Genomic DNA, 22,452 nt, shown 5'->3' with positions numbered 1-22,452 from the left:
GATAATAAACAAAAGTGAAATAAACAATAAAAATGAACAGTAAACATTACACTCAAAAGTTCCAAAAGAATAAAAGACATTTTCAAATGTAAATTATGTGCAAAGTACAAAAGGTAAAAAAGAAACAATCATAAATATGGGGTGTATTTACAATGGTGTTTGTTCTTCACTGGTTGACCTTAACTTGTGGCAACAGGTCACAAATCTTGCTGCTGTGATGGCGCACTGTGGTATTTCACCCAATAGATATTGGAGTTTATCAAAATTGGATGCGTTTTTGAATTCTTTGTGGGTCTGTGTAATCTGAGGGAAACATGTGTCTCTAATATGGTCATACATTTGGCAGGAGGTTAGGAAGTGCAGCTCAGTTTCCACCTCATTTTTGTGGACAGTGTGCACATAGCCTGTCTTCTCTTGAGAGCCAGGTCTGCCTACAGTGTCCTTTTTCCAATGGTTAGGCTATGCTCACTGAGTCTGTACATAGTCAAAGCTTTCCTGAAGTTTGGGTCAGTCACAGTGGTCAGGTATTCTGCCACTGTGTACTCTCTGTTTAGGGCCAAAAAGCATTCTAGTTTGCTCTATTTTTTTGTTAATTCTTTCCAATGTGTCAAGAAATTATCTTTTTGTTTTCTCATGATTTGGTTGGGTTTAATTGTGTTGCTGTCCTGGGGCTCTGTGGGGTGTGTTTGTGAACAGAGCCCCTCGACCAGCTTGCTTAGAGGACTCTTCTCCATCTCTCTGTAGAGGATTGCTTTGTTATGGAAGGTTTGGGAATCGCTTCCTTTAGGAGATTGCAGAATTGAACGGCTCTTTTCTGGATTTTGATTATTATCGGGTATCGGCCTAATTCTGCTCTGTATGCATTATTTGGTGTTTTACGTTGTACACAGAGGATATTTTTGCAGAATTCTGCATGCAGTCTCAATTTGGTGTTTGTCCCATTTCATGAATTCTTGCTTGGTGAGCAGACCCCAGACCTCACAACCATAAAGGGCAATGGGTTCTATAACTGATTCAAGTATTTTTAGCCAGATCCAAAATTCGTATGTCGAAATTTAATGTTCCTTTTGATGGCATAGAAGACCCTTCTTGCCTTGTCGCTCAGATCGTTCACAGCTTTGTGGAAGTTACCTGTGGCGCTGATGTTTAGGCTGAGGTAAGTATAGTTTGTGTGCTCTAGGGCAACAGTGTCTAGACTGAATTTGTATTTGTGGTCCTAGGTCTGTCACGGCCCAGGTGTGACAGGTCTGACAGAATCTGAGCAGAAGATCTAGGTGCTGGTGTAGGCCCTCCTTGGTTGGGGAAAGAAGCACCAGATCATCAGCAAACAGTAGATATTTGACTTCATAATCTAGTAGGGTGAGGCCAGGTGCTGCAGACTGTTCTACTGCCCTCGCCAATTCGTTGATATACATGTTGAAAAGGGTAGGGCTCAAGCTGCATCCCTGTCTCAACCCACGACCCTGTGGAAAGAAATGTGTGTGTATTTTATTAAAAGCACACTTGTTCGTGTACATGGATTTTAGAATGTTGTATGTTTTCCCCAACACCATTTTCTATCAATTTGTATAGCAAACCCTCATGCCAAATGGAGTCAAATGCTTTTTGAAATCAACAAAGCATGAGAAGACTGCCTTTGTTTTGGTTTATTTGTTTGTCAATTAGAGTGTGCAGGATGAATACGTGGTCTGTCGTTCGGTAATTTGGTAAAAAGCCAATCTGACATTTGCTCAGTACATTGTTTTCACTGAGGAAATATGAGTCTGCTGTTAATGATAATGCAGAGGATTTTCCCAAGGTTGCTGTTGACGCATATCCCACGCTAGTTATCGGGGTCAAATTTGTCTACACTTTTGTGGATTGGAAGATGCCAGAGCTAAGGATGATGTTAAACAGTTTAAGTATAGCCATTTGTAATCTGTATATTTTATCATAATTTCATTGAGGATACCATCAACACCACAGGTCTTTTGGGGTTGGAGGGTTTGTATTTTGTCCTGTAGTTTCATTCAATGTAATTGGAAAATCCAGTGGGTTCTGGTAGTCTTTAATAGTTGATACTAAGATTTGTATTTGATCATGTAAACTCAGCAAAAAAAGAAACGTCCCTTTTTCCAGGAACCTATCTTTCAAAGATAATTCGTAAAAAATCAAAATAACTTCACAGATCTTCATTCTAAAGGGTTTAAACACTGTTCCCATGCTTGTTCAATGAACCATAAACAATTCATGAACATGCACTTGTGGAACGGTCGTTAAGACACTAACAGCTTACAGACGGTAGGCAATTAAGGTCACAGTTATGAAAACGTAGGACACAAAAGGGCAATAAATTGCAATGTCCGTACTGTGAGACACCTAAGACAGCGCTACAGGGAAACAGGACAGACAGCTGACCGTCCTCGCAGTGGCAGACCACGTGTAACACCTGCACCGGATCGGTACATCCGAACATCACACCTGTGGGACAGGTACAGCATGGCAACAACAACTGCCCGAGTTACACCAGGAATGCGCAATCCCTCCATCAGTGCTCAGACTGTCCGCAATAGGCTGAGAGAGGCTGGACTGAGGGCTTGTAGGCCTGTTGTAAGGCAGGTCCTAAACAGACATCACCGGCAAAAACGTCTCCTATGGGCACAAACCCATCGTTGCTGGACCAGACATGACTGGTGAAAAGTGCTCTTCACTGACGAGTCGCGGTTTTGTCTCACCAGGGTGATGGTCGGATTCGTGTTTATCGTTGAAGGAATGAGCGTTACACCAAGGCCTGTACTCTGAAGCGGGATCGATTTGGAGGTGGAGGGTCCATCATGGTCTGGGGCGGTGTGTCACAGCATCATCGGACTGAGATTGTTGTCATTGAAGGCAATCTCAACGCTGTGCATTACAGGGAAGACATCCTCCTCCCTCATGTGGTACCCTTCCTGTAGGCTCATCTTGACATGACCCTCCAGCATGACAATGCCACCAGCCATACTGCTCGATCTGTGCGTGATTTCCTGCAAGACAGGAATGTCAGTGTTCTGCCATGGCCAGCGAAGAGCCTGGATCTCAATCCCATTGAGCATATCTGGGACCTGTTGGATCGGAGGGTCAGGGCTAGGGCCATTCCCCCCAGAAATGTCCGGGAACTTGCAGGTGCCTTGGTGGAAGAGTGAGGTAACATCTCACAGCAAGAACTGGCAAATCTGGTGCAGTCCATGAGGAGGAGATGCACTGCAGTACTTAATGCAGCTGGTGGCCGCACCAGATACTGACTGTTACTTTTGATTTTTACCCCCCTTTGTTCAGGGACACATTATTCCATTTCTGTTAGTCACATGTCTGTGGAACTTGTTCAGGTCATACAAATATTTACACACGCTAAGTTTGCTGAAAATAAACAGTTGACAGTGAGAGGATGTTTATTTTTTTGAGTTTATATGTTTTTTGCTGTTTGTTCTTTGTTATAGGGCCAAAAAGATTGGATAGATAAACACTAAACAAACAACGCGAAGAGTTAACAATTTTCCCCAGAAGTGGTTAAAGTCTATGGATTCTTCAATTACATTGAGCTGATTTCTGACGTGCTGTTCCTTCTTTTTCCGTAGTCTCTACCTCCCTCCCTTTTGCTCCCCAGACTTCCTGCATCCCTCCCGCCTCGCCTCCCTCCCTGTATCCCACCCTCCCTCCTTACCTCCCTCCCTTCCTGCATCACACCCTCCATCCTTGCCTGCCTGCCTGCCTCCCACCCTCCCTCCTTCCTTGCATCACACCCTCCCTCCTTGCCTGCCTCCCTCCCTCCCTCCCTGCATCCCACCCTCCCTGCCTGCCTGCAGCCCTTCCGGCATCACACCCTCCCTCCCTTCATCACTCCCTGCCTGCATCACCCCCTGCCTTCCTTCCCTCTCTGTCCTCAGCATGTCCTGTAATGCCCCTGCAGAGTCACTGTATTCAAAACAAATATTCAAATAAGATCAGACGCCATCTGGCCAGCTCCCATTCTATAGCGCTCTATGGGGCGTTAATGATCCCCACTGTATTACTGAAAGGTGATCTGTTACTCACATCAGATCTCACGTAAAAAACCCAGGGGGTCCAAAAACACACACAGGAAGGAACACACATAGCTCTAAACCTTTAGTACTAACTCCAAATACAAGAGCAAAATAACTTTCCCGGAGTAATGAAGTCTATTATGAGTTACGACTACCTTTTGGTTTATGACTAGTTCCATTTTTAAAATGTAAAGAATGTCGACCGTAACTGTTACAACAGAATGTGATCCTTCATCTCAGGTCTCCGAGGCTGGGTATTCACCCCTAGGGAAAAGATACACTATATATACAAAAGTATGTGGACAACCCTTCAAATGAGTGGATTTTGCTATTTCAACCACACCAGTTGCTGACAGATGTATAAAATCGAGCACACAGCCATGTAATCTCCATAGACAAACACTGGCAGTAGAATGGCCTTACTGAAGTGCTCAGTGACTTTCCATGTAGCACCGTCATAGGATGCTACCTTTCCAACAAGTCAGTTTGTCAAATTTCTGCCCTGCTAGAGCTGTCCCGGTTAAGTGCTGTTACTGTGAAATAGAAACGTCAAGGAGCTACAACGGCTCAGCCGCAAAGTGCTAGGCCACACAAGCTCACAGAACGGGATCGCCGAGTGCTGAAGCGCATAACGCGTAAAAATCGCCTGTCCTCAGATGCAACACTCACTACCGAGATCCAAACTACCTCTGGAAGCAACGTCAGCACAATAACTGTTTGTCGGGGGCTTCATGAAATGGGTTTCCATGGCCGAGCAGCCACACACAAGCTTAAGATCACCATGCGCAATCCCAAGCTTCGGCTGGAGTGGTGTAAAGCCACCATTGGACTCTGGAACAGTGGAAACTCGTTCTCTGGAGTGATGTATCACACTTTGCCATCTGGCAGTCCAACAGACAAATCTGGGTTTGGCGGATACTAAAAGAACGCTACCTGCCCGAATGCATAATGCCAACTGTAAAATTTGGTGGAGGAGGAATAATGGTTGTGCTGTTTTTCATGGTTCAGACTAGGCCCCTTAGTTCCATTGAAGGGAAATCTTAACACTACAGCATAGAATGACATTCTAGACGATTCTGTGCTTCCAACTTTGGGGAAGGCCCTTTCCTGTTTCAGCATGACAATGCCCCCATGCACAAAGTGAGGTCCATAAAGAAACGGTTTGTGGAAGAACTTGACTGGCCTGCACAGAGCACTGACCTCAACCCCATTGAACATCTTTGGGATGAATTGGAACACCGACTGCGAGCCAGGCCTAATTGCCCAACATCAGTGCCCGACCTCACTAATGCTTGTGGCTGAATGGAAGCAAGTACCCGCAGCAATATTCCAACATCGAATGGAAAACCCTCCCAGGAGAGAGGAGGCTGTTAAAGCAGCAAAGGGGGGACCAACTCCATATGAATGCCAATGATTTTGAAATGAGATGTTCGACGAGCATACTTTTGGTCATGTAGTGTATCTTAGCTTTGCACTTCAACTTGACTTTCTTAAAGCCTAGTGCTGCTATATGTTGAGGTCAAAGGTCAGTGAACACACTTTCCCTAGGGCTGCAGAATGTCACCTGTCAGTTCTTCTTTGGTTACGCACATTATGTGTCTGTGTGGGCCCAGGCCTGGGAGGCAACTAACAGTGGAGAATGACAAATGACAACTATGGCTTTAGGGGTCAGGGTTCAACCCTGATGGGATTGAGTCGGTGGGTGGGCACACGCTTGTAGCAATGAACATCACATGTATGATGTTTGCAGGGAGGAATATGTGGTATTGTATGGTGGGGGGGTTGCTTATACTTATTTAAGTACAGGTAAAGTAGGTAACTTCTATTCCTGTACCATATGCCCGGAGGTTGAAGCTCGTAAGTCATATTTCAAAGCAAAACAAACAGGGTTCAAATATAGTCAGATCAAAACATAAGGATTGCATCAAACCATCAACAGATGTACTATCCACAGCCTAGCGAGGACCAGATGTACTATGCATAGCCTAGCCAGGACCAGCTGCACCATCACCAGCCTAGCCAGAACCAGCTGCACCATCACCAGCCTAGCCAGAACCAGCTATACTATCACCAGCCTAGCCAGGACCAGCTATACTATCACCAGCCTAGCCAGGACCAGCTATACTATCACCAGCCTAGCCTGGACCAGTTATACTATCAACAGCATAGCCAGGACCAACTATACCAACACCAGCCTAGCCAGAACCAGCTATACTATCACCAGCCTAGCCAGAACCAGCTATACTATCACCAGCCTAGCCAGGACCAGCTATACTATCACCAGCCTAGCCAGGACCAGCTATACTATCACCAGCCTAGCCAGGACCAGCTATACTATCACCAGCCTAGCCAGGACCAGCTATACTATCACCAGCCTAGCCAGGACCAGCTATACTATCACCAGCCTAGCCAGGACCAGCTATACTATCACCAGCCTAGCCAGGACCAGCTATACTATCACCAGCCTAGCCAGGACCAGCTATTATATCACCAGCCTAGCCAGGACCAGCTATTATATCACCAGCCTAGCCAGGACCAGCTATTATATCACCAGCCTAGCCAGGACCAGCTATAGTATCACCAGCCTAGCCAGGACCAGCTATTATATCACCAGCCTAGCCAGGACCAGCTATTATATCACCAGCCTAGCCAGGACCAGCTATTATATCACCAGCCTAGCCAGGACCAGCTATTATATCACCAGCCTAGCCAGGACCAGCTATTATATCACCAGCCTAGCCAGGACCAACTATACCAACAACAGATGAGGAGGATGTGGTTCTTACCCATGATGTGTGCATGCATATGATTGGTACTTACCCATGTCGTATGCCAGGAAGTCAGCAGAGAAGCACTTGGCTCCGTTACTGAGGGACGTGTCGTTGTGGGTGTTTCCTCCAAACACCAGCAGAGTCCCACTGCTCAGCACTGCTGTGTGGAGGTACCGCGCCAGACCACTCTCTCTCAGGATCATCCTGTCAACACACACACATCAGCACTGTACTCAGTCACCATGCTAATGTTTTAGTGTGTCAATTATGAGAGTGTGTGCGTGTCCATCCCTGGGTGTGGATTACAGCAGTGTGTGGGCCAGTCTGGGCCACATGGCTTATGTAAGGGAACAGTTGGTCTGAAGGTCACTCTCCATAGGCTAGGTCAAATACCCAGACAGACACCATCAATAATGTGGCACCGTGGACACACACACACACACACACACACACACACACACTAGGGAAACTGTACAGGTATATGTCTGAGCCCAATCTACCACCTCCCTTCCTCTCCTCTGCTAGGGTCAAGGTGCACAGTCCCCACGTTCTGCTTAAGAACAGCTGTAATATCACTAGCCTAGCGAGGACCAGCTGTACTATCCATAGCCTAGCCAGGACCAATAGACTACCCAGGACCAGCTGTACTATGACTAACCAAGCCGGGACCCGCTGTACTATCCCTAACCTAGCCAAGACCCTCTGTACTATCACTAGCCAAGCCAAGACCCGCTGTACTATCACTAGCCTAGCGAGGACCAGATGTACTATCCATAGACTAGCGAGGACCAACTGTACTATCCATAGACTAGCGAGGACCAGATGTACTATCCATAGACTAGCGAGGACCAACTGTACTATTCATAGACTAGCGAGGACCAGATGTACTATCCATAGACTAGCGAGGACCAGATGTACTATCACTAGCCTAGCGAGGACCAGATGTACTATCGATAGACTAGCGAGGACCAGCTGCACTATCACGAGCCTAGCCAGGACCAGCTATACTATCCCTGGCCTACCCAGGACCAGCTTTACTATCCCTGGCCTACCCAGGACCAGCTATACTATCCCTGGCCTGGCCAGGACCAGCTTTACTATCCCTGGCCTACCCAGGACGAGCTGCACTATCCCTGGCCTGGCCAGGACCAGCTATACTATTCCTAGCCTAGCTAGGACCAGCTGCACTATCCCTAGCCAGGACCAGCTGCACTATCCTTAGCCAGGACCAGCTGCACTATCCCTAGCCAGGACCAGCTGCACTATCCCTAGCCTAGCCAGGACCAGCTGTACTATCCACAGCCTAGCCAGGACCAGTAGCCAAGCCAGGATCAGCAGCCTAGCCAGGACCAGCTGTACTATCCCGAGCCTAGCCAGGACCAGCTGTACTACCCCTAGCCTAGCCAGGACCAGCTTTACTATCCCTGGCCTACCCAGGACCAGCTGCACTATCCCTAGCCTAGCCAGGACCAGCTGCACTATCCCTAGCCTAGCCAGGACCAGCTGCACTATCCCTAGCCTAGCCAGGACCAGCTGCACTATCCCTAGCCTAGCCAGGACCAGCTGCACTATCCCTGGCCTGGCCAGGACCAGCTATACTATTCCTAGCCAAGCTAGGACCAGCTGCACTATCCCTAGCCAGGTTCAGCTGCACTATCCCTAGCCTAGCCAGGACCAGCTGCACTATCCCTAGCCTAGCCAGGACCAGCTGTACTATCCACAGCCTAGCCAGGACCCATAGCCAAGCCAGGATCAGTAGCCTAGCCAGGACCAGATGTACTATCCCGAGCCTAGCCAGGACCCGCTGTACTATGACTAACCAAGCCAGGGCCCACTGTACTACCCCTAGCCTAGCCAGGACCAGCTGTACTACCCCTAGCCTAGCCAGGACCAGCTGTACTGTCCCTAACCTAGCCAGGACCAGCTGTTCTGTCCCTAACCTAGCCAGGACCAATAGCCTAGCCAGGACCAGCTGTACTACCCCTAGCCTAGCCAGGACCAGCTGTACTGTCCCTAACCTAGCCAGGACCAGCTGTTCTGTCCCTAACCTAGCCAGGACCAATAGCCTAGCCAGGACCAGCTGTACTATCACTAGCTTAGCCAGGACCAGCTGTACTATCCACAGCCTAGCCAGGACCAATAGCCTAGCCAGGACCAGCTATACTATCCCTAGCCTAGCCAGGACCAGCTGCACTATCCCTAGCCAGGACCAGCTGCACTATCCCTAGCCTAGCCAGGACCAGCTGTACTACCCACAGCCTAGCCAGGACCAATAGCCAAGCCAGGATCAGCAGCCTAGCCAGGACCAGCTGTACTATCCGGAGCCTAGCCAGGACCAGCTGTATTATCCCGAGCCTACCTAGGACCCGCTGTACTATGACTAACCAAGCCAGGACCCACTGTACTATCACTAACCTAGCCAGGACCCGCTGTACTATCACTAACCTAGCCAGGACCCGCTGTACTATCACTAGCCTAGCGAGGACCAGCTGCACTATTCACAGCCTAGCCAAGACCAAAAGCCAAGCCAGGATCAGCAGCCTAGCCAGGACCAGCTGTACTATCCCGAGCCTAGCCAGGACCAGCTGTACGATCCCCAGTCTAGCCAGGAACAGCTGTAAGATCCCTAGCCTAGCCAGGACCAGCTATACTACCCCAACTGCACTATCCACAGCCTAGCCAGGACCATAAGCCTAGCCAGGACCAGCTGTACTATCCCTAGACTAGCCGGGACCAGATGTACTATCCACAGCCTAGCGAGAACCAGATGTACTATCCACCCACAGCCTAGCAAGGACCAGATGTACTATCCACAGCCTAGCGAGGACCAGATGTACTATTTACAGCCTAGCGAGGACCAGATGCACCATCACTAGCCTAGCCAGGACCAGCTGCACCATCACTAGCCTAGCCAGGACCAGCTGTACTACCCCTAGCCTAGCCAGGACCAGCTATACTATCACAGCCAGGACAGCTGCACTATCACTTGCCATGCCAGGAACAGCTATACTATCACTAGCTTAGCCAGGACCAGCTATACTATTACAAGCCTAGCCAGGACCAGCTATACTATCACCAGCCTAGCCAGGAACAGCTATACTATCACTAGCTTAGCCAGGACCAGCTATACTACTACTAGCTTAGCCAGGAACAGCTATACTATCACTAGCTTAGCCAGGACCAGCTATACTATCACAAGCCTAGCAGTGTGTGTGGGACTATTCCCTCACTTCTACAGCTATGAAACAACTGGTCAGATGAAACAGAGAAAGTGAGGGAGTGGGGGGATAATGAAAGGGTGTACCCTCTGTCACCCATCTGTCTGTCAAGGTTCAGTGGAGGCCATTCCCCTTCTTTCATATCACCCTTGTCATACAATCTCTGTTTCACTGTAAATCTCTCTCTCTAATCCTTCCTTAACTTTCCAGCACGTGCTGTATGTTCATGTAGTAGTAGTAATAATAATAATAAAAATAATAATAATAATAATAATAATAATAATAGTTGTGCTTATATTTGTTATATTTCTCACATGTACAAGTGTGTATTAATGAGGCACCCTTGGAGAGTGGGGTCACGGCCAGTTTAGTGCTGTGTGTCTAAATATGTGTACCTCCCAACAATATAACGCCGTACGTGTACCTCCCAACAATATAACGCCGTACGTGTACCTCCCAACAATATAACGCCGTACGTGTGCCTCCCAACAATATAACGCCGTACGTGTGCCTCCCAACAATATAACGCCGTACGTGTGCCTCCCAACAATATAACGCCGTACGTGTGCCTCCCAACAATATAACGCCATACGTGTACCTCCCAACAATATAACGCCGTACGTGTACCTCCCAACAATAGAACGCCGTACGTGTACCTCCCAACAATAGAACGCCGTACGTGTACCTCCCAACAATAGAACGCCGTACGTGTACCTCCCAACAATAGAACGCCGTACGTGTACCTCCCAACAATAGAACGCCGTACGTGTACCTCCCAACAATAGAACGCCGTACGTGTACCTCCCAACAATAGAACGCCGTACGTGTACCTCCCAACAATAGAACGCCGTACGTGTACCTCCCAACAATAGAACGCCGTACGTGTACCTCCCAACAATAGAACGCCGTACGTGTACCTCCCAACAATAGAACGCCGTACGTGTACCTCCCAACAATAGAACGCCGTACGTGTACCTCCCAACAATAGAACGCCGTACGTGTACCTCCCAACAATATAACGCCGTACGTGTACCTCCCAACAATATAACGCCGTACGTGTACCTCCCAACAATATAACGCCGCATGTGTACCTCCCAACAATATAACGCCGTATGTGTACCTCCCAACAATATAACGGCGTATGTGTACCTCCCAACAATATAACGGCGTATGTGTACCTCCCAACAATATAATGCTGTATGTGTACCTCCCAATAATATAATACTGTATGTGTACCTCCCAATAATATAATACTGAGTACTGCATTAGTGTGCTTTTTCAATTCGGGCCTTTCAACTATCCAGCAGTGAGCGTCGAGGCACCGTGTCTGAACATAGGCAAGACAAACATCTTTGTGTTAAACATGGCGGCTGACATCTACCTAATATAAGGGATGTGAAAAGTGTCCAAAGCAATTTGCTTTTCCACAAAACATCTGTACACTGAACATCACTAAACAAACCGCAGGGCAATGTTTTCACTTCCAATGGAAACGACAGCCGAAAACATGTTGCCGTGGACGATGGCCATCCACTGGAGAGAATGTCTTGACAGACAGGATCAACCAAAACACACACAGGAATGTCCTGAGTGTGTCTCACACACGGCCCACCCAGTCTACCCACCTGTTATTAGACCGTGCCAGGTCCAATAGAACATCTGTAGCTCCAAACCACTCTTGACCTGTTTGGGCCGGGGGGGAGACTAGTGTGCTCACTGCCTGTCACTACGCTTTTCTTCACTTTCTGTAGGCCCCTCAAGAGTAATTCTCTACATAGATCACTGGGGGTTTCACCATTGAACAGTGTTGTTTTAAACTCATCCTGACAACAAGTAGACTTATAGCAAGTCTAAACTCCAACACAGAGGGAGCAAAGAAATACAGGAAAAGCATTGCCTCGTAACTGGGGAGTTTAGCAAATAAATGCATTATGCTACTGGGGCACTGGGGAAAATATGCTTACTTTACACACCTTTTTCTCAGGGCTGGCAAATTGATACAGCTTGTGAACTCTCAAGTGAATATGCATCCGCTGATACAAGCACAAACAGTGAGACAGGCAGACAGAGAGACAGGCAAACAGACAGAGACAGGCAGGCAGGCAGACCGGCAGAGACAGACAAAACAGAGACCGGCAGAGAGACCGGCAGAGAGACCGGCAGAGACAGACAGAGAGACCGGCAGAGACAGACAGAGAGACCGGCAGAGACAGACAGAGAGACCGGCAGAGACAGACAGAGAGACCGGCAGAGAAAGACAGAGAGACCGGCAGAGAAAGACAGAGAGACCGGCAGAGACAGAGTCACAGAGAACCAGGCAGACAGACACTAATATGCCAAGCTAATATTACTCACCAGGTCTGTGTCTGGACCTCATAGCGATACAGCTCGTCCACCAGGCCATACTTGTTGGCAGGCAGGGCCTTGTAGCCCCCGTGGACGTACACACACCTGCTGGAGCTGTCATACACACTGCTGTGGCCATAGCCACCCTGGACGATGGCCCCGTTGGTCTCAGGGACCTGCCAGGAGTTTGTCCCTGTGTGACCGAGGCAGAAGAGAAGTGCATCTTAGTGTGAGTAGGCCAACATGAATGGATCAGCTTTGAGACATACAGTAAGGAGAATAAGTGTGCATGCTTGTGAGTGTGTCAAACGAGTGTGTGTATAAAAGGCTGCCTCTGGGAGACAGACCAAGCCAGCGAGAGAGAGCACTGGGATGGCCCACCATGTACTTAAAGTCCCCTTGTGAGAGATGAAGGGAGGGATGGAGAGAGGGGGAGGCCACGGAACATGTGGATACACTGAGATGTATCCACAACGGGCAGACTCAAGTCCGCCCGAATGAAGAGACTCAAGTCCGCCCGAATGAAGAGACTCAAGTCCGCCCGAATGAAGAGACTCAAGTCCGCCCGAATGAAGAGACTCAAGTCCGCCCGAATGAAGAGACTCAAGTCCGCCCGAATGAAGAGACTCAAGTCCGCCCGAATGAAGAGACCCAAGTCCGCCCGAATGAAGAGACCCAAGTCCGCCCGAATGAAGAGACCCAAGTCCGCCCGAATGAAGAGACCCAAGTCCGCCCGAATGAAGAGACCCAAGTCCGTCCGAATGAAGAGACTCAAGTCCGTCCGAATGAAGAGACTCAAGTCCGTCCAAATGAAGAGACTCAAGTCCGTCCGAATGAAGAGACTCAAGTCCGCCCGAATGAAGAGACTCAAGTCCGCCCGAATGAAGAGACTCAAGTCCGCCCGAATGAAGAGACTCAAGTCCACCCGAATGAAGAGACTCAAGTCCGTCCGAATGAAGAGACTCAAGTCCGCCCGAATGAAGAGACTCAAGTCCGCCCGAATGAAGAGACTCAAGTCCGTCCGAATGTGATGAAATATCACAGAGTGCTCTAAATAAAACTAATTACAGGATAAATATTGTTTGATCACACACACAGAGACAGAGACAGAGACGGAGAGAGACGGAGCGATATGAGGGAGGGGGATGAGGGGAGATGAATGAGTAGAACTCATTAATCATGTCTTCTCCCAGACGGTCCGGCCTCGGTGCCACCTACTCTTAATGATGAGAGAGAGAGGTGAGAAGAGAAAAGACAGAGAGGGCGAGACAGCGAGAGAGCGTGCGCGCATGAGGACCACGTTGGAAACACATTTTTGTATTAATACTTGTAAGTGCTTTCCTCTGGGTCCACATTACACATTTTATTGTATATGTCTTTTACCCAAATCAATTACATTCAGTCTAGTACCCACTTATTTTACCCTGAGCACTAAGTGTACCCTAGAGTACCCAAGACTGTATTCCAACTCTCTCCACAGGCTTTAATGTGGCTGAACTGGGCTGCAGTGAGCTGTCCTGCTGTAGTCTCCTAAAGGCTAAAATGCCTTGTAATGCAGGCATTCACCTGATCGTAACGCCTCTAAACACTGTACTGCAGCGCCATCTGCTGGTATGTAAAACCTAGGGGTTCCACAGTGGTCACAAGCTCTGGTCAAAGAACCTTGGCCAACAGCATTCAAGAGGACAACCTTAAAGGCTCTGTGAATAGACGGTAGGTGTGTTTACCATCAAAACAATAAGATTATAACAGAGTACTATGCAGGTGTGGGCACACCCAGAGGGCTTTTAATGGAAATAGGAGTGCTGTGGCTAAACATGATAGATCATGGGCCTTCCGTTAAGAGATGAGTGACAGCGACACCCAATGATGACCCCAGCAGCAATGTTTTCGCCGCTAAGCACCATGAAATGAATGTAACGTTGCTGCGGTCATCTATGGTTGTTGCTGTCACTTTGCCTATTTTGGAAGGCTCGAAATCTGCCACTGGGTTGTAGGAATGTAAAATGTGAATTCATTCATGTGGATTACTCATCATGGCCGACCCATCCATCTAGCCTGTTGGACCTACTGATGTTGTACTCCTGCACTTTGCTGATGTAGCTGTACACGGGGGAGTAGCCGAAGAGAACCACCATCACCACATCCCCATTGGTCAGTTCAGCCAGGTGGGCGGAGTGACCCTCCACGGCGTAGGGCTGTCCCTGGACCAGGCTGCTGGGGTTCTTCAGGGACCAAGTACGACTAGGGATGTTGAAGACCCACAGCTCGTCTGTCACGTTGCCTGAACCAGCCTCCAGCTTCCCCCCATACATGTAGATGTCGTCCTGAGGAGGCATGAGATGACAGAGGGTTAGGGATTGTGGTTGTATAAAAACACACAAGATTAAAGGGGTTTCTATCCACGACTGCCCTCGACAGAATGTCTGCTCTCTGTGTGTTCAGTATGAAAAGAAGGTGAGACACACCGCATTCCCCAGTGTGCATGCCAGGCGCGCGCGCGTGTGTGTGCGTGCGTGTGTGTGGGCGTTATTGAGCTGTACGGCCATGAGCTTCTCCAGAGAGTGTATCACCTCTGGACCCCAATCACGACAGAGACAGACAGAGAGACAGACAGACAGACAGAGACAGACAGACAGAGACAGACAGAGACAGACAGAGACAGACAGAGACAGACAGAGACAGACAGACAGAGACAGAGAGACAGAGACAGAGAGACAGAGACAGACAGAGACAGACAGACAGAGACAGACAGAGACAGACAGACAGAGACAGACAGACAGAGACAGACAGACAGGGTATAGCTGTGAACACCAACAATCATTAAGAAAGACTGCTGTTATAGCCCTCTCATACCGAATACACTGAATCACATGATACTACAGATAACAATCAACTACCTTAACCTGACAGTAACTTTAATATGCTTCTAAAACGTTTTCAGGCATCTTGGTACTTCAGCTGTAGGGCTCTAATGCAGCTATAGAATACAGTCATAATTGCTATGGCATCTTGTTTTTAGAGTGCAGACTACTACTGTACTGCAACGCTCCATTTCATGAACATAGAGCAACATACCGTAAAGTACCTAGAGAAGCTCTGCCCACACAGGAACAACTGGAACATCCTAGCACAGGTAACAGTGTTGCTACGCCACAGGGGGCCAATTATACCGCATCCCTGGCCACGAACACATCCACAAGGGACCCAACAGCCTTAACAGCCTCAATGTATTTCCTGTCAAGGAAATCTGGTTCCCTCCTACATTACCTCAGCACGCACCGCCAACCCCAACGGAATCTCACACTTATCTCGGAAACCCAGAACTAAAATAATGCAGAATTGCGTCAGTTGCTCAATACAGTTCTGGGGGGAGATGTTAATTTCAGGCTAGTCTATGGGCAAAATGTCCCCTCCCCTTCCGAAAATCAGGAAGACGAGAGCACCTGTGAAATCAGGATTTGTCCAAATGATCAGTGACAAAAACCGGCGTACCGGAACAAGGTTCCTCGTTAGTCATCGCATCCCCAGTCTGTTGACAGACACTATGATAGCATTTTTTAACCTGCCTCTGTCCATGACAGATTACTCTCACACACACTGTCTGAGTCCTGTAGTAGCAGTGGGGAGGGAGAGGAGTGCACAAAACACACAGCCCAACACACAGCCCCAGCACACAGCCCGCCCAGCACACAGCCCGCCCAGCACACAGCCCGCCCAGCACACAGCCCGCCCAGCACACAGCCCCGCCCAGCACACAGCCCCGCCCAGCACACAGCCCCGCCCAGCACACAGCCCCGCCCAGCACACAGCCCCGCCCAGCACACAGCCCCAACCAGCACACAGCCCCAACCAGCACACAGCCCCAACCAGCACACAGCCCAACACACAGCCCAACACACTTAATTAGTAAACACATCCGGCTGCAGGAGGGTTTAACCACCACACCACATCCGGCTGCAGGAGGGTTTAACCACCACACCACATCCGGCTACAAGGAGGGTTTAACCACCACACCACATCCGGCTGCAGGAGGGTTTAACCACCACACCACATCCGGCTGCAGGAGGGTTTAACCACCACACCACATCCGGCTACAGGAGGGTTTAACCACCACACCACATCCGGCTGCAGGAGGGTTTAACCACCACACCACATCCGGCTGCAGGAGGGTTTAACCACCACACCACATCCGGCTACAGGAGGGTTTAACCACCACACCACATCCGGCTGCAGGAGGGTTTAACCACCACACCACATCCGGCTACAGGAGGGTTTAACCACCACACCACCAGCTAAGCAGCAACCACCACGCTTCAGTTTCCACCACGTGTCCCTCAGATGCTCCACTTCCGACTAAGAGGGAGCTTTTATTGAAGGTGGATTTTTCAGATTTGTGAATACAAAATGTGAATACCAAGCAGGGGATATTATATAAACGCTATGATCTGAATGCATGCGTAAAGACGAGCTATTGCTTCTGTCGGTATATTAAAATCAGAAATGGGCGGCCAATGGGCTGTATTCCTAGCAGCAGCACACACGGTAATCTCTCAATCCTTAGAGGAGAGAGAGAATAATAACACATTCCAGGGTTGGGTTACAGACTTCAGGGGAATAATGTGTGTGAAGGAGAGAGTAGGGGAGTGTGTGTGTGTGGTGGTGTGATGTGCGGTGTGTGTGTGTGTGTGGTGTGGGGCGTGTGTGTGTGGTCCCATCCCTGACCCTGGAAGTCTATTCTCTCATGTTCCCGTCTCCAGGTTCCAGGTTTGTTGGCTTGATGTGTGTGCTGCACTAGCTCAGCATAAGCCTTACATTAAAAACCTCAGACTAGGTGTTCATTTATATGCTAATTGTGGATTCCTCCTTTACGTATGTGGGGCTGGTGGCTGAGGAACGGCGGCCAAACGAGGCGCTTCCCACTTACAGAGAAACTGAACAGAGTGAAGGAGCTGGGTTTTATAACGGAGGGGGGAGTTACACAGGTACAACTATAATATATCTGTACTGACCAGGGTTTCCGTTAGGAAAATGTGGCACCGGACATTTGACCCGGCAGCATTTTAATTTACCGGACATTTGAGAAATGTACTGTACCCATATGCATTGGGTGTGTAACCTGGTTAGGGCGTTCACCCACGGTGCTCAGAATGACAGGAATCCCAATTAGATGGTCATTCATATTAACAGAAGATGCAAGTGGAGGAGGAAATGATGCCCACTTTGAAGATGTTAGAATAACTGGCCACATAAACTTTTCCTCAGCCAACAAGACGAGAAACTAACAGCAAAATCACTAGCCTTTGTCAATCTACTATCCCCCATAGTAGAAAAGTTGACCTATTTTATTGGTCAGCTTGCCGAGAAAGAAACTTTAAAAAGCAAATGAGTCTGATGCAACAGATCAGAATGTTTAGCTTAAAACTATTATTTTTTCACATAAGTACAGCAATGTGCACAAGGTAGTACGGCTACACACAAATGTTTGTTCCATAATGCAATTAGCAGGAAAACACTGTTGTCAAAAAAATGCATTTAAAAGTGGGGAGATCTAATATGCAATGAAATAAAGTTTATATAAAATAATTACCACCACAGATATGGTTTGGCTAGGCTACCTTGTAGCAAAACAAATACCTGCCTCATAATATGTAGTAAAACGTTCAGGTTTCCAACAATTTAAGTATATGTTTTCTCAATGCATACTGCCTCATTGCAAAGGGGTGTGAGACGCGCTGATGAAGCCTGCCTTCCGTTGTCTATGCGTTTGCTGTTTGAGAAGCTGTAGCAACAGCTCTCGCGCTTTCTGACAGATGTTCAGCGTAAAGGCTCTGTACGCGTGTGATAAATTAGCTACATAACCAATATACTGTGCACAAGTGCTAATTTCACCTGTAGACCGATAGGCTTGACCAGTCAAATATATTGACATCGACTGATATTTACATCAATGAATTCTGCCTTTCCTAACAGAAGAGGCTAAAAGCTTTTTTTTAGCTTTTCTATTTTTATATTGGCCAAAAGCCGGCTATTACCGGCTAACGGAAACCCTTACTTTTTTGGGGGTATTTTCTTAAAACTGCATTGTTGGTTAAAGGCTTGTAAGTCTACACCTGTTGTATTTGGCGCATGTGACTAATAGAATTTGATACAGTAGGGACGTTTCCTCCATTTCCTGAAAAGTTTCAGTTTCTGATGAACTGACACCTGGAGACACCAGTGGTACACCACTGTAAAGAAACACTTGATGGGCTAAGTGTGTTCACGTCAATCAAAGCAAGCATGGAACATGTGAAAGATAGGGTATAGGGAAAAGGTGGGCACACAGCCATGGCTGTCCACACACACACACACACATACATAATACATGTATGCACCGACGCACGCGCACACGCACACACACACTGCAGGCAATAGGCAGAAGAGTGAATGCAGCTGTCTGGAAGTTCAGCATGTTCACTGTATAGTAGCTAAGGTAATACTCACAACACGGACAAAATTAAAGATTCCCATTTAAATGTAGGTCCCTTTGAGAGAGGATGTAATTTGTAAAAGGGATTTCTGAATGTAATCATAGGATAAACTACAGGCAGGCATCTCAATCAGAAAAGACCTTGGTGTATCATTTCATCTACTATTTAATTTCTGATCAACAACGCTGCATTAGAGAATAAAACCTTTAGACAATACGTCCTTTCACGTTCCCCTTCAAAAAGAGAACGGTTCTGTAGTGAACTGATAAAATGAAAACGTCACAGCTTGAGTCAGTGGGAGGTCAGAGATGAGGGGTTAGCGGTCAGGTCAGAGACGAGTGGTTAGCGGTCAGGTCAGAGATGAGGGGTTAGCGGTCAGGTCAGAGACGAGGGGTTAGCGGTCAGGTCAGAGACGAGGGGTTAGCGGTCAGGTCAGAGATGAGGGGTTAGCGGTCAGGTCAGGGATGAAGGGTTAGCGGTCAGGTCAGAGATGAGGGGTTAGCGGTCAGGTCAGAGATGAGGGGTTAGCGGTCAGGTCAGAGATGAGGGGTTAGCGGTCAGGTCAGAGATGAGGGGTTAGCGGTCAGGTCAGAGATGAGGGGTTAGCAGTCAGGTCAGAGATAAAGGGTTAGCGGTCAGGTCAGAGATGAGGGGTTAGCGGTCAGGTCAGAGATGAGGGGTTAGCGGTCAGGTCAGAGATAAAGGGTTAGCGGTCAGGTCAGAGATAAAGGGTTAGCGGTCAGGTCAGAGATAAAGGGTTAGCGGTCAGGTCAGGGTCAAGATGCTTGCTCATCACCCAAATCCATCTGAAGTCATGACTGTGTTACTCTACAATACAAATATAAACCCCTGGCATGTCCCAAACACAGACTGCAGCTTAGCCTAGTTCTAAAGGTATGTTAGTACGTAGAACCTTTAATGTTTGCAGTATTCCTTACCAGACAAAACAATTAGTGAGGTCTTCCATGGGGTACCATTTTAAAGTATTGTAAACTGCAAGTAATGAAGTGAAAGTCGTTCCAAAATAAACTTCTCAGCCTTTCAAGCTATAAACTCTGAGCCGTAAAATACTACTTCCATTTAACTCACGTAAACAAAGCCGGATCCCCTTAGGTCACTAACCATAGTAAGACATCTAATAGAAAATCCATTTGTCCCTCTTCATGAAAGCGACCCAAACATTTAAGAGCTTAGCAGTAAAGAAAGAGTTTTAAGTCACACACACTCACACACACACGCCAGAGGCAGACTTTCTATTTAACAGGGTTATTCAGACAGACTTCTATAGTTTCAAGGGAAGAAGAGAAAGCGCAAACAGATCAGATGTAGTCGTCATGCTTGTTTCCCCTGGTGAGCTGAAGAGTCAGTTAGCCAGAGCAAAGCCTGTAGCCCTGCTGCTCTCTGACCAACCCTGAGGGCCCCACATCCATCTTACTGCCATGTTATCTCTACTCAGACCCAGAGAGGCAATCCTCTTAACTCCCTCACCCAACAGACAGAGAGAGGAAAGAGAGAAAATATATGTGAAGTAGAGAGAAACCCCCAGAGAAACAGAAAGAGCCAGATAAGAGAGAGCCCTGTCTATATGTACAGAGCCCTGTCTACATGTACAGAGCCCTGTCTACATGTACAGAGCCCTGTCTACATGTACAGAGCCCTGTCTACATGTACAGAGCCCTGTCTACATGTACAGAGCCCTGTCTACATGTACAGAACCATGTCTACTACCAGTCGATGACAAAAAGCTAAATGGAACACATCCACCATGCTAGTGGGCTGTGACCATTATCTGCCTTACCTGGTAGAGAGCCAGAGAATGGCCGTATCTCTGCAGAGGACCACTATTGATCGGCACCACGTCCCAAGTGCTGCTTTCCAGATTATAACTGCAGGGGGGAAGAGAGACAGTCAGGCCTGAGCTATACAGAATATACAACAAAGAAATGGATGGAGAGAGTGGAGGGAAAAGAAAGAGATGGACAGAGTGGAGGGAAAGAGAGAAAATGACAGAGACAAAAAGAGAAATTACCGTAATTTCCGGACTATTAAGCGCACCTGAATATAAGCCGCACCCACTGAATTTTAAAAAAAGTATTATTTTGAACATAAATAAGCCGCACATGTCTAAGCCGCAGGTGCCTACCAATACATTGAAACAAATTAACTTTACACAGGCTTTAACGAAACACGGCTTGTAACAAAAATAAATAGGCTTTAACGAAACACGGCTTGTAACAAAAAATTTGCAGTAAGCTTTAGTTGTCTTTTTGCACTGAGTCAATTCCTCACGCTGCTGTTTCCAACGTCTTATCATCGACTCATTAAGACCAAGCTCCCGTGCAGCAGCTCTATTTCCTTTTCCAACAGCCAGATCAATCGCCTTCAACTTGAAAGCTGCATCATATGCATTTCTCCATGTCTTTGCCATGATGAGGGTGACAAAATGACTACCGTAATCAGAATGATGGGAAGTTTGAGAGCGCTCGATTTAATCTAAACAGTAAACAAAAAAGTTGTTTGACCTTAACCCGTTCGGCAATTTCATTGGTCTAATGAAAGCTTCATGCCACCAAAAAACTGAGCACGTCACAGAATGTGTTTTTTTGGAGAGAAAAAATGTTTAAAGCGGGAAAAATCCATTTATTAGCCGCGTCATTGTTTAAGCCGCGATGTTCAAAGCGTGGGAAAAAAAAAACTCCCATATCGATTAGGTGAAATACCAGTATGCCATCACAACAGAAAGATTTGTGACCTGTTGCCACAAGAAAAGGGAAACTAGTTAAGAACAAACACCACTGCAAATACAAGCCATATTTATGTTTGTTTATTTTCTATTTTGTACATCGTTACAACATAGCCATAAATATGACATTTGAAATGTGGCTTTTTGCAATGTAAACATATGTTCCCATGCCAATAAAGCCCTTTGAATTGAGAGAGAGAACTTGAATGAAATAAATCGAGAGAGAATGAAATCGAGAGAGAGAAATTCGAGACAGAGAGAGAAAGAGCGAAAGACAAGGAGACAAATATAGAAGTGGTAAGTAGACATTAACTACGTTTCCATCCACCGTTTTTATGCGAGTGAAGTCATACTGTACAAAACAAATCACGACAGCTGTGATGGTAACAGGAAATGACTGTACAATTTTATAACTGCCGACAGATCACTTCCTCGTTCCACCGGGTGGGATCTTTTTGCGTTGGTAAAATTAATTATGCGAGAAATGGTGGTGGAAACAACTTTATGCGCAAATATGAATATAAAACGCATCATATGGAAGTAAAGTTGGAGTCACGTGATGACATGGTTGTGGTCCTCCCACTACGACTCGGGAAAGCATGTTTATTAGGCTACAGATGAAGTAAATGATGAACTTCACAGGGTGGTGAAAGTGCATAATGAGCTTGATGCTCCTTTCCAATAAATATCCAGGGTCTAATTCTGGTGACACGATGGTCGATGCTTGACTGCCTTTTGACAAATAAAAATACTCTTGCTCTAATCCATAATAATCTCATCATGTAGACTAACCTGCACTATATCGGCAAGCTGTTGGCTAGAGCCCATGTGTCAAGACCAGAGTCGGCACATTTGCTATTT

The 22,452-nt window shown here is 47.4% G+C and overlaps 1 protein-coding gene across 2 annotated transcripts in view; it reads right to left on the bottom strand.

Annotated features, from left to right (window-relative positions):
- Positions 1 to 22,452, bottom strand: part of LOC115193654 (attractin-like protein 1) — a 341,916-nt gene that overhangs the window by 259,176 nt on the left and 60,288 nt on the right. For both annotated transcript variants that reach the window (XM_029752515.1, XM_029752516.1), the window contains exons 7-10: positions 20,647 to 20,734; positions 14,447 to 14,702; positions 12,385 to 12,568; positions 6,861 to 7,015 (exon numbers count right to left, since the gene is read on the bottom strand). In XM_029752515.1, the coding sequence (XP_029608375.1) occupies positions 6,861 to 7,015; positions 12,385 to 12,568; positions 14,447 to 14,702; positions 20,647 to 20,734 (683 nt within the window). The remainder of the gene's footprint in view (positions 1 to 6,860; positions 7,016 to 12,384; positions 12,569 to 14,446; positions 14,703 to 20,646; positions 20,735 to 22,452) is intronic.

Source organism: Salmo trutta, chromosome 5, assembly GCF_901001165.1.
Source record: "Salmo trutta chromosome 5, fSalTru1.1, whole genome shotgun sequence".
Taxonomy (NCBI): domain Eukaryota; kingdom Metazoa; phylum Chordata; class Actinopteri; order Salmoniformes; family Salmonidae; genus Salmo; species Salmo trutta.
The sequence above is the reverse complement of the archived record's forward strand: the minus strand, read 5'-3'. Positions and strand labels throughout refer to the sequence as shown.